A 12,574-nucleotide genomic window follows, 5' to 3' on the forward strand; every position below is an offset into this window, starting at 1 on the left:
GTGATGGCCAGCTACAGACACGCAGTGCCAGCAGCGCAGCAGCCCAAACTCTGGCCGACTCCGCCACCTTCTGGCTGTTTTCGGAACTGCACTCCTGGCGCTCTAGAGAAGCTGGAACCTTTATTGAATACTGACCGGGGAGCCCTGCACTGGGCTGGGGACTTCATTAGTTTCACTTTTTCGAATCGTCACAGGTACCATGTAAGGTGAGCTTTGAGACACGAGGAACCTGAGGCACGGTGAGGCTAAGAATTTGTCTAAGGTCACACAGTAAGTTACAGAGCTAAGATTCCTACCCAGGTCTGTCCAATCTACCCAGTTTATGTTGTCCACTAGACTATACCTTGCTTGGAAGAAAGGAGGGAAAATTCACGATTGAACTCTTTCCCTACCTCCCCAAAAGAGAACAAAGGCTTCACACTTCCAGAGAAGGTGAATGTAGTGCCTCCTGTATGCCGGACAATGTGGCAGGCAAGAGGCAATGATGTGAGGAGAAACGGTGTGCTCAAAATAGTGTGCTCAGACCTACTGTACATTAATAGACACTGTGACAAACTTTGTCAGTCCAAGCAGAAAGACCCATAGTTCAATGGGAGTTAAGTCAAACAAGGTCTTGAATTTGTTCCTTGGACCCAAACGCCTGTGTTTCTAACTCAAGAATAATAACCGAGGAGTGGCATATTATTTTTACATCTCATTTGCATATGATTAATTCTAAGTCAGAGAAAATGGAGGTCACCCTGGCCCCTTGCTTCTCAACCCCTCTGGGATGGGCCTGACGCTGGCCACCTCCCCCAGCCCCTGCTGGGCTCCTCCATCCTCACCAGCCCCTCCCCACTCCTTGCCCCTGCCCACACCTCCCTCCCCCCAGAAGTCCCTTTCCCTTCCTCCTCTGTCACCCACGCAGCCCCCGCCACCTGGCCGCCCACCTGAAAAACTTTTCCCCAAGTTCTTGAGAAGTCGCGTAGGATCCAGGAGAGAAAAATCAAAGTAATAAAACCTCATTTAATTCCTAACGGAGGGCAGAGCTGTGAGCTGCAATTATCTTAATGCTGAGCTATTTTTACTCTCTCTCCATCTCTGTCTCCTGCCTCTCTCTGTCGTGAGGCTTTCTCTCTCCCCCTTTGTCTCTCCATCTCTCACATGTGTTTTCTCGCTCTTTCTTTCCGATGTTTCCTACCTCCCCCTCCTCTCTTTCTCTCACCTCCTGTCTCTGTCATCCTTCCTTCCCTTCCTCCTCCTTCCTGTCTGTCCCTTGTGACCGTTCCTCTGTCAGTGAGGTTCCCCCGTCCCTCTTGGCTCCAGGGTTTAGCAGCCAGAGCTGTGGGTGCCTGGGCAAACAAAGGTTGGGGGAAGAGGGCAAAGACCCTCCCCTCTATCCCTGAAGACCCCATCTTCCAAGCTTAGCCAAGAGAGGAGAGTCTCCGTTCCCAGCTGCCCCAGCCTGGGTCAGGGGAACTTTTCCTGATTCAGGGCCACCCAGAGCTCCAATCCTTTTGGCAGAAGCTCTATGAACAAGCCTCCCTGGTCAAAGGAGCCTCAGCCGCTGTGTTCCCCAAGGCCCTCTCAGCTCGGATGGGCTGTGAGGTTCCACTTGTAGTGATGCCTCCTTGTCCCTGTCCTCTTATTACCCATCCAGCTGTCCTCTGTCCCCTTCATCCCAACCAGGACCTTCCCACCTCCCCAGCACTGGAAGCCACAGGCCTTTCAGCCTCATCTTAGTCCAGTGGCCACTCAGGTTACTGCCTGAGCCATGCCTTTCCTGTGCCCCTTCCGACTCCCAGGACCTCCTCATGTACGCTGCCAAATTGGTCGTTACCGCCCCCCACCGTAACCCAGCTGAAGGAGGGGTCTGGGCCAAGCCAGGGGCTGCCAGAGATGCCCACACCCCTGGGCCAGCAACCTGGCATCTGGCTGTTTCCCCACAAGCATAAAAGTCAACAAACACAGCGGGACTTGAGCCAGGCCTGGGGGTTGGGGGGAGTGGCACTGAGCAGCCAGGGCTTCCAGTGCCCATGGGCAAAGCTCTGCCCTCCTGCTACCCTCTCCTCACCCCCAGAGTGGGCGCTGACTCTGGGGCACTGCATTGTGCCCCTGACCCCATTTTCACAAGACTCCTCTGGCCTCTTGCTCCTTCTCGCTCTGCCAAGGACCCAGCACACTGGGGCTGGGAGTGGAAAAGTTGCTGGGTGGGGGGAGGGGGACGCCTGACTGTTCCAGGCCCGAGGGTGACCAGGAGAAAAGAGAGCCAACACAAACAGAGCCCCAAGAAGACACATGCCTATGTACACGTCTACACACACACCCTCTCGTCACCGCAGAAGGGCGTTCAGTCCCTCGCCCCTAGGTCCACAGAGGGAAACACCGGTTCCTGCAAAGATACCCAGGACCTGGACAGATAAACAGGGACACTCCAAACCACAGGGCCATCTCCTCCCCTTTCTCCCCTCCAGAGACACACACAAACGCCTCTGCAGAGAGAGAGAGGTTCACACCTCAGAAACGAGCACACACACACCTCTACCCCCTGCTCTATTCCTGCACCAAACTCACACACGTGATGGCACGTGTACTGGTACAGGCTGGCCCCCCAACACCCCCAAATCTATCTCCCCCAGGCTGGTTCTGTCTCCCCCACGTTAGATCTGGGGAGGCACTTGAATCCAGGATATTTCACGGCAGGGACACATTCCCCGCCCCCCACGGGAGTGCTCCCAGGATCACAGCCTCATCCCCTTCTACTGTACAGGCTGGAGCTGTGGATATAGTACCCACCCCCCCACCCCCACCCCCACCCCCCGCAAGCTGGCACAGCCTGCCCATCACCTTGACAGCCTCTGACATCCTCCCCCACCTCACCCCCTCCCCCGCACACACACAGTCTTCCCACACCCTGCCACTCACACCCGCATCCTTGACACTCTGACACACTTACTCACATAGACTCGCACACACTCTCACCACACCGACACCCCCCCCCCCCCCCCCACACACACACTCCCTAGCTATAGGCACTACAGGGCCCCTGGCACTCACTTTCACACACTCCCTGCCATGATGACTGACACGTGTCCCCCCACGCACAACCCGCTCCACGCTCACTCGCTTTCTAGGACACCCCCATTCACAGCGTGGCAGGCTGGTGGTATTCTCTCCACGACCTCACAGGCCTCCCCGTGAAACTCCAAGCATCCACGCCAGGAAGGGGTTAAAGCCAGAGTCCCCGCTGCTGCTCTCCCCTCGGCCTGCCCGCATTATCCTCCCTGCTGGACTCCATCAATAATGCAGCTTCAAGTTCTGGGGAGACGGCGGGGGGCCCCCAGCCCGCTCCCCGCGTCCTGGCTCACACTCCCCGCCCTCCTCCAGGCCCCGGGAGAACACGCTCCTCGGCGCTCATTGGCCCCTGTCTCCTGAGTCCTCCCACCAAGCTCCCGGGCGCCAGTCCCAGGCTGAGGGGACGGGCTGGGCACCCCAAGGCTGGGGCCGGAGGGTGAGACCCGGAGAGACGGAGCGAGGCAGAGGCAGAGACAGAGACAGACATGCGGAGAGGGAGCAAGGGAGATAGAGGAAGGGCGGAGAGACACTGAGAGAGAGCGAGGGAAGGAGGGGAGCGACAGGGACCCAGACCCGCGAGCCGGGGAGCCCGGGGTGCGGGCGCGAAGGCACCGAGGCACGGGCGAGCCCCGGAGCCCGGCGGGGTAGGCGAGCAGGCGGCCGCCCCCCGCCCCCGCGCCCCCTCCCCTCGCCGGCGCGGTATTTTTATCTGTGCGTGAACAGCCCTCCTGCTCCTCCCCGCCGCACTCGGCCCGCTGTCGCCGCGGCGCCCTGAGCAGCGCGCCTGGACCGCAGCCCCGGACCCCGCGGCGCGCGCCCCGCCCACCGACCACCCGCCCGCCATGGACCCCAAGGACCGCAAGAAGATCCAGTTCTCCGTGCCCGCGCCCCCCAGCCAGCTCGACCCCCGCCAGGTGGAGATGGTAAGGGGGCTGCGCCCCAGCCCCGGCGGCGCCCCCCTCACCCCCGCTAAACACCCAGGCTCCTCTGCGCTCCGGGGTCTGAACTGGCCTGGGAGACGGGGGCGAAGGAGTCCCGGGCCCGCCTCGGACGCGGCGGGGACGTGGGGCAGCGCGTGAAGTTCGCTGGAGACTCGTGCAACTTTTTCCCCCGGGGCCTCGGTCCTGATCCCGGGGCGGGAGAATCCCAGGCGGCCCCAGGGAGGGCAGACGGTCCTCCGGACCCTGCACAGTGTCCTCCTTCCCAAACTCCCACGCGGACCACTGGTGCCGCTCAGATGTGAGAAACATGGTACACTGACCTATTACACAGAGCAGGCCTCCGCCCAGCTGCCCCACGCTCTGGCTTTCTGTCTAGTTCCACCCTGTGTGCCTGGGCTGGGGTCGCCAGAACCTTGTTCTGACCTCTAGACAGAGCCACAACATGGCAACAAGGGTGGGGGGGATGATGACCAGTCATCACAGAAGCCAGAAGTCCTCCCACCGACAACTGAGTTCTCTGGACAGCCTTTCTGGGGACTGGAGGCCTCCAACGGCTTGAGGTGGGGGTGGGGGGTGGGATGTGATGGAGGGAGAGAAGAGGGTTCTGCCCCCCACCCCGCAACTTAGCCATTCACTTGTTGCTGAGATGCAGCTGGCCCCCCACAGTGCAGTGAGAGTGGAGCCAAGTCATTTTGAGGAGAGCTAGGCGGCCATGGGGGCGGGTTGGGTCCCCGGCCCAAGCAGCTTTTGGTCTGGAGGGCAGTGTTGGGAGCTTGGCAGAGGGAGGTGGCAGTTTCAGCTTAATTCACCTGGTTCTCTTTGTGCATTTCCCTGGAGCTCAGAGGGGACCTAATTAACTGACAGTTGGTCTGATTGCCAAGCTGGGGGGAAGGCGGGGGAGTCACTAGGAGTGCTCAGTGCGCCCCCCACCCCCCGGTGCAGCTTGGCTCATGTACCAAGGAGGGCAACTTTTTGTTTTTTATGAGGACTGGGTGAAGAGTTCTGGGACCCAGAGCCAGGCCCCCAGAGACCACACCCAGGCCCCTGTGGGTCTGAGGGTCAGACCCACACCTGAGCCTCAGTGTGAGGTTGGAGGTGCCTGCAGTACCAGGCTCAGCCTCCCTCTGCAACTGGACCCACTTTCCCTGGAGCCCTTGAGCTGACCTTAGGTAGGCAGGGCCATGTGGGTGCCATGGCCCATGGGGCATCTTCCACAGCCAGCTTCAGGTCCTGAGGTCTAATGTCTTCAAAAATGAGAGAGGAAGGGCCTTGGTAGGGGAAGACAGAAAGGGAGGTGGCAGTTCTGGAGTAGCCATGGAGTGGGATGGGCGTCAGCTGGGAGCCAGTGATGCATTTTTCTTGTCCCTTCCCTGCCTTGGCATGCTGTGTGACTTTGAGCTCTTTGCTGAACCTCTAAGAGCCTTGGGTTTCACCTTGGTAAAATGAGGGGGTTGGGTGAGCTATGGAGTTCCTTACAGCTCTGACAGGCTTTGATTCAAAGGTTCCCTGGGGACTCCAAAGCACTGTTTGTTCCCTGCTGCCTGGGTAGGGGGTGGGGAGTGGGCTGCAGGTGTCTGTCCTGCCCCACCTCCTCCCCATCTCTTTCTCTATCTTCTTAGATCCGGCGCAGGAGACCAACTCCTGCCATGCTGTTCCGGCTCTCAGAGCACTCCTCGCCAGGTGGGCCCCTACCCTGCCCCCTAGTCCTGGCCTCATCCTAACCCTGATGCCTTCTTGGGGCCCCTGCCAAAGTCCCATGAGTAGGAGACTGAGCAGAAGATGGGGGGGTTAAGGTCTGGGAGCCCAACTCCATTGGGTTCATTTATTGACCAGGCACCTCCCAACACCAGGAGGGAAAGGGCACAGAGACTGAGCCTTTGGGGAAAGTAATTCAGATTCTTTCTCTCTTCTCTCTCTCCCTCTTCTCTCTTCTTCCTGGCTCGGTTCACTGGTGGCCTCCCTCAGAGGAGGAGGCCTCACCCCACCAGGTGAGTTTCCAGGGGCAGCTGGAAGGAGGGATGCCAGGGCCCTTTGTGATGGGCTGGAGGGGATTACTTCCCAGCTAACACACAGTGCCACCCAGGAGGACATTAGCATATCAATTGGCACCTCGGTGAGAGTGCCTGGTGCCAGGGTGCCACCCACACCCTGCCCTTGTCTTTCCTCTGCCCTTGTCTTTCCTCTGCTCAGACTCAGGCTGGGCCTCCAGAACGCAGGGTCCTCATCTGAGCCAGGCCGTGTCTATGGAGCCCCTCCCAAAGCCACCAGTTAGCCTCAGCCTCGGTGCAGGAGGTGCAGGACCCGAGGGGCAGCAGCGCCTGGGCCTGGACCTGAGAACAGAGGCTAGCCCAGTCTGCCTGGGTTGCCTTGGTGGGATGGAATGGAGGGAGGGTGAAGGACAGGGGCCTCTGTAAGCCCATTTAACCTGGTACTTCCCCAGCAGAGAGCCTCAGGAGAGGGGCACCACCTCAAGTCGAAGAGACCCAACCCCTGTGCCTACACACCCCCCTCGCTGAAAGGTACTGTCTCCCACCCATCAGTTGGGCTGTCCCCTTGACCCCTGCAACTGGGCTGACATTGGGTGTGTGTGTGACATGTTGAGCTTTTGTTGGTGGGGACGGATAGTCTTGTGTACCCACCCCAAGCCCTACTTAGAGACCAATTCTTTCTTAATTTGGCCTTGTAAAAGGAAGGAGTCCAGGGGCTGAAAAGGGTGGCATGGGTCTTAAAATTAGGTTGTGGGGTTGAGAGAAAAGAGGTACGTAACAAGTAGGCATCGGCTCTGCACCTCCTTTGCAAGCATGCACTGGACCACCTCCCCCTCCTTCTCCCCGAAGGGCACCTTCTTTGGGCTGCACCCCTTGCTCTCCTCTCCCATTCCCGTGCCGTTTGCACAGGTCTGCACACCGATGTTCCTGCTTCTCCTTTCTATACCAAAAGGCAAGTCATTCCTATAGCACTCACTTATCAAACACCTAGTGTATGCCAGGCCCCCCTGGTGGGTGCTGGGCAAAAATAAGAGTAAGATTTGGCCTCAGCCCTCCTGGGGCCTTTCACCTCAAAGGGTCAGGGAGAGTTACAGAGGAGAGGGTGTTTAAGCTTGGATGGGAAGGCTGAATGAGAATTCAACAGGCAGGCCAGGCATGGAGGGGCATTCCAGGGAGAGGGAGGAAGGTGTGCAAAGGGAAGCTGGTGTGAAATCACAGGGGGCTTCAGGGCCGGCCTGGAGACTTGGCTTCCGGGGGGGAGCTGGGGGAGATACACCTGGAGGAGAAGGTGGCACAGGTGGGGGTGTGAGGAGGGTCTCCTCCTAACTAAGCCTTAGGATGCCTTCCTACACCCACCTCAGCTCCCACCTGAGGCTCTTCCTGCCTGGCCAGCCCCACCTCCCACGGAGGCTGGGAGGGAGGGAACCAGAAGGGTGTGCGGAGAGCTCCCTCCAGGGTGGGTTTAATGAGTTCCCAGTGACCAGCCAAGTCAACAGGTGCACCTGTCAGCCTGCCGGCCAAGGTTGGGAGCAGAGAGACTGGGAGGAGAGGCCAGAAGGGCAAGGAGCCCTTTCTCTTCCTCAAGGACAGGACGAGGCAGGGGCAGCAAGCAGGCAGTGGGTTCAGCTTTTGGAAGGCCTTCCTACCTGTAGGGATGTGGGGAAGGCCAGCCCCTGAAGCAGGCATGAGGGAGGAGGTGGCATCTTCCCAGGAGAGAATATGAGAAATCTCTCCCCTCCCCAACCTGGGCTAGGCTGGGGGCAAGTGCATGTGAGAGGGAAGAATCACCCTTGGACTCTTGATTGTGAGCGAGGGGCAGAGGGCTGGGGTGAAAAAGATGCCAGAAATGTGCCCCCGCCCCCGTGGCCCCTTTGGGCTGCAACTTAAGGAGTGTCTGAGTGGGGAGAGGCAGGGCAGTGGAAAGGGGCCAGGAGAGGGTGCGGGGGCTGTGCTGGGGACCTTGGAGCTTAAAAAGGGCCACTTGGGTCGGGGGAACTCAGGTTCCCAGAGCTGGAGACAGAGGGATTAGGAGACAGTTGGGAGGATGAGGGGGAGACCCCAGAGAGCCCTGCGAGGCACGAGGCAGGCGAGGCACGCGGAGGCTCACGGGGCGCCAGCACAGGGCTGCGCACACCTATTGTTGATGCTGTGGCTCACGAACTGAAGAACTGAACTCTCCACCCCCGGCTGCTCGAGCTGCCACCTCCTCTCCTCCCTTCCTCCCTTCCCCAATGCTCAGAGGACCCTTCTGAACCTGCAGGGCACTGTGTTATAGGCTTTGGCTCCTTTCTGGGCAGGGAAAGCATCTGGCAGGGTGGGGGACTTGTAGGTGGAGAAGCTCAGGGCCCCCAAGGAAGGGTGGACACTGAGTCTTGGCTTGAGGGGGTTCTCCAAGGCCGAGCTCTCACACTTGGCTCAAGGTGAAACTTTCCCCAAGGACAGGGTGGGGTAATTTATCGCACTTTTATTGCCTGGGTAGCTTGCCCAGAGCCAGCAGGAGGCACCGGGTGGAGCTCGGGGCAAGGCAGGGCAGCGGGCAGGCACAATGCACCCTCTGTGCCTGGCCCTGAGTTGGCAGGAGAGCGGTGCCCTGCTCCCTACACTGGAGGTTTCCAGCCTGGATCTGCCCCCTCTGGGCTTTCTGAGGGGAGGGGCTGCCTGCGGAGCAAGGAGGAGCTGCAGCAACTGCAGGGCCCAGCTCGTCAGCACCTGGTCTCTGGGCCTTGACTTTAGTGACCCAAATGCTCTAAAATCCCACCAGCTCCTGGCCCCCCTGCTGCCTCTGTCCCAGCCACTCCTCCCAGGGTCCCCTCAACCCCTGTCGTTCTCCCAGAGTCCCCCAGCCCTGGCCCCTTTCTCCTAACCCCCTACTCCTTTCCATCTTTTGGAAACTTCTCTCCAGCTGCCCACACTGTTCCCTTGCTAGGTCCTATCCCAGCAGGCCTTGGTGGCGTTGGGGGGGTGGGTGGTGTTCACTGCTTTCTAGGTCACCGCAGAGGGAGATGAAGCTTGGGGATGTGGGTCAAGATTGTGGGGGCCGCGTCTGAGCACGCCGCATCCCCAGGCACGGACTTCACTGGCTGCAGACTATTATGTCCTCAGCCTCAGAACTGTTCCTACCTCTCAGAGCCTAGGGCAGGGGTGTGTGGAGTAGCATCTACGATGGGGCAGTGCCGGGGAGTGGGGACCAAGCTCAGCATGGGGTGGTGGGCAGGATCGGGGTAGCAGTGAGCCCTAAGCAGGCTGGGCACTCCCCTAGAAATTGAAAGGGACACATCCCCCAGGGCCTGGCCCACGGGCCCTGCGCCTTCTCCAGGGGCTGTAGCTGGTGGACAAGCTCCCCAGCCAGGGACTGTTAAGCTGCTGCTGTACCCGCCTGGTCTTGTCCGGCTTGGCAGGAGCTGCCTGGTGCCGGCCTCTGGGAGAGCAGCACCTTTGGACAGCTTAGGAGACAGACGTGATCAAGAGGCTACCCCCTGCTGCTTCTGCCCTGGTCTGGCCCTCAGCAGGCTGACCTGCAGCTTTTAGCTTTTAAACTAGACCCCTGTGGGGGATTAGCTCCGCCCCAGGCCCACAGGAAGGAGGCTGGGGACTGGGCCACATGCCTCTCCCGCTTCTGGGGCCTGGCTGAGCCCTGCCTTCCCGGTCCCCCTGTGCCAGCTGTGCAGCGCATTGCTGAGTCTCACCTGCAGTCCATCAGCAACCTGGGTGAGAACCAGGCCTCAGAGGAGGAGGATGAGCTGGGGGAGCTGCGGGAGCTGGGCTACCCAAGAGAGGAGGACGAGGAGGAGGAGGACGAAGAAGAGGAGGAGGACGAGGACAGCCAGGCTGAAATCCTGAAGGGCGGCAGGGGGTCTGGTAAGCTGAACGGGCTGTGAAGCCTGGGCTCCACCACCACAGATTATGTGGGATCCTCCCTGAGTGTCCTGGAACACCCCCTCCCGGTTCACATTTTCTCACACATGTAAAGGGCCTCCCCACTCTCTCATCCCACAGGATGCCTTGCACTCAGCCTTACCTGACACCTGGGCTGTTCCCATCCTTGACTCAGTCCTTCTCCCAATCAGGTTTCCTCCAATAATTCCTCTCTTCCCTAAGAATTAAGGCAAGGCCACCTGAGGTTTGAGGCTAGACCCAAGAAAGGACTTCCCATCCACGGCAGTTGGGAGGTGCAAGGAGATGGGGGATAGTGGGCTAAGAGTATCCAGTGCCCCATCGCCTGCATTTCTGAACACAGGATGTGGTCTCTGCTGGGGGGCACAGGGCTGGTCGATAAGTCCTCTCCAGGAACCTGTGGCTCTTTTCCCCTTTTTTATTTCCTAGGCTGGAGGTGAGAGGGTGCCCTCTAGTGTCTAGATGGAGAATGTAGGATTCAAGAACCAACTGCGTTGGCTGCAGCTCCAACCCCAGCTGCCTGGGAAGAGAGGGGCCAGGGAGGGGCATGAAACCTACACAGAAGGCCTCAGAGCTAGAGACCTCAGATCCCCAAATCTCCACAGGGAGTCCCAAGGCCCAGAGAATTCCTAGGCAGGAAGATCTCAGCCCTCCCAGGACTGTTCTTTCTAGGCCCAGGCCATCCACATCTATCCCTCCCAGTGCACCTTAAACGTTTTGGTGCCATTATTTATGCAGATGAAAACTAACCAACCACTCCTGCTTGACGTGTCCATCCCTTGCACCTCCCCCAAAAATGGCGTGGGCCTCCTCTCTGCCTTGGCAGCGGGGGCAACGGTCATGGGAGCAAAATCTCCAGCTGGAACAGGTGAAGAGGAGGTGAGAGGAGACTTCCCTTAGGAAAGCAGCAGGGCAGTGGGTCAAGTGACAGGATGACCAAGGAGCAATATCCATTGGCACCAGTCTTGGAGCAGCTCCTAAGTGCCGGCGCTGGGCTGCAGGGTATGAACTATTATCTTATGTAAGGCAGTCTACACAATTTCCCTCTTACCATCCCCTTCAAAGAGGTAACAACGGACCTATCTAAGTCATATGGCTAGTCATTGCAAGAGCTGTCTTAGTCCAGTGCTCTCTTCACTATACCACGATACCCTCTGAAGGAGCCAGCTGAGAGACTCGGCTCCTGTTCCAGGACAGCCAGATGGATACTCAGAGCCTGTGCTTTTATCCCTTCTTTCCCGTCCCCAGCTGGGCAGAAGACTACTTTTGGTCAAGGTCTGGAGGGTCCCTGGGAGCGTCCGCCTCCTCTGGATGAGCCCCAGAGAGACGGAAGCTCTGAGGACCAAGTGGAAGATCCGGCATTAAATGGTGAGGTTTGGGGGTGGGTGGGGCTGGGGAGGCGGGGCTGGGATATTGGTGGGCGTGGCCAGACCCTAAGTCCTTCTGCTTGCCTTGCAGAACCTGGGGAGGAGCCACAGCGCCCTGCTCACCCTGAACCTGGCACATAGGCACCAGCCCTGCATCTCCCAGAAGTGGCGAGGGCATTGCTGTTCCCCAGAAACCCACTCTGTCCCCACCCTATTTTGTACCCTTCCCCTCACTTGCTAGGGCTGCGGCTTCTGACTTAGAAGACTAGGGCTGGTCTGTGTTTGCTTGTCTGCCCACATTTGGCTGATGCCCAGAGTCCCTGGGCACTTGCTGCCTGATGCCTACCCCTGCCAGTCATTCCCCCATTCACCCAGTGGGTGGTGGGATGTGAGAGCGCTTGCATTGGGAAATCCAGTAAATGGGGGACAAAGGTTCATCCTTCACAAGTCTACTCCCCAGACCCTCTCCCCTGGGCACAGGAAACCCACAGGGCAGGACCCTAAGATCTGGGGAAAGAGGGTACTGAGAACTTTAAGTGCCCACAGATCCTTCTCCATCCCCTGGGGAATTCCAAGTCACCACCCCTCTCACTGGCTTCTACCAGGGCCCAGGATTCAGGCATCCTTTCCACAGCCTCAACATTTTGGAAATCTTCCCCTTATCAACTGCTCCCCAGCCTGGGTGCCTGGAAGATGGACTGGCAGAGGCTGCTTTGTTGCATCTTGTTTGTGCTTTGATGCCAGGAATGCCGCCTAGTATAAGTCCTTAGGGGGGCACATGGTGGGGGAGCCAGGCTCTCCTTGTCCTCCAGCTGCTCTGCCCCCTTCCCTCCTTCCCTGACTCCAGGACTGAACCGCTCCCATGCTGTAATAAATCTTTGTAAATAACTGCTGAGACTTCTCTTTCAGGGGGAAAGGAGAGGGAGGAGGTAACAGGTTTCCCTGTTACCCTGTGGTGGTCATCCAAGGGTCAGGTCCTCGACCCTAGTGTCCAGTCCTCTAGTTTGGAGCCTTGACTGCTGACAAGCTCCGAGCCATCTTGGGAAGGACCACAGGAGTTCTAGATCCTGCTGGGGATGGCTGAAAGAGGCAGAGGGGGAAGGAAGAGTCCTTCAAGAGTAACTGGATTCCTCCAAAGGGCCTGTCCCCCAGCCCCACAGGCCTCCCCTCAGGAAGATCCCTTTTTCTCCACAGTGCCAGGCCTGTGTGGCCCAATAAGGATGACGCCCCTGGGCTTCTTTCCAACACCCCTACCGTTAGGAATATCCTTTCAGGCCTAACTTTAGCTGCAGCCCCCACTTCCGCCCCTTGGGGGTGGGGCCCGAGGGCT

The 12,574-nt window shown here is 58.9% G+C and overlaps 1 protein-coding gene across 1 annotated transcript; it reads left to right on the plus strand.

Moving 5' to 3' along the window:
* Positions 1-3,420: 3,420 nt before the first annotated feature.
* Positions 3,421-12,133, plus strand: PPP1R1B (protein phosphatase 1 regulatory inhibitor subunit 1B). Its single transcript, XM_027094587.1, has 7 exons — positions 3,421-3,977; positions 5,615-5,675; positions 5,961-5,983; positions 6,439-6,514; positions 9,644-9,841; positions 11,126-11,245; positions 11,336-12,133. The coding sequence occupies exons 1-7, from the start codon at positions 3,897-3,899 to the stop codon at positions 11,383-11,385; spliced, it is 609 nt and encodes a 202-aa protein (XP_026950388.1). The 5' UTR covers positions 3,421-3,896; the 3' UTR covers positions 11,386-12,133.
* Positions 12,134-12,574: the final 441 nt, after the last annotated feature.

Source organism: Aethalodelphis obliquidens, unplaced genomic scaffold (genome assembly GCF_003676395.1).
Source record: "Aethalodelphis obliquidens isolate GAN/ISIS:26980383/991018 unplaced genomic scaffold, ASM367639v1 scaffold89, whole genome shotgun sequence".
Taxonomy (NCBI): Eukaryota; Metazoa; Chordata; class Mammalia; order Artiodactyla; family Delphinidae; genus Aethalodelphis; species Aethalodelphis obliquidens.

Bases quoted from the DNA above. Each gene is read 5' to 3' on its own strand.
- PPP1R1B (XM_027094587.1), top strand. From the start codon at position 3,897: ATGGACCCCAAGGACCGCAAGAAGATCCAGTTCTCCGTGCCCGCGCCC. The intron at 5,984-6,438 runs GTGAGTTTCCAG...CTTCCCCAGCAG, and splicing joins AGGAGGCCTCACCCCACCAG to AGAGCCTCAGGAGAGGGGCA. The intron at 11,246-11,335 runs GTGAGGTTTGGG...CTTGCCTTGCAG, and splicing joins GGAAGATCCGGCATTAAATG to AACCTGGGGAGGAGCCACAG.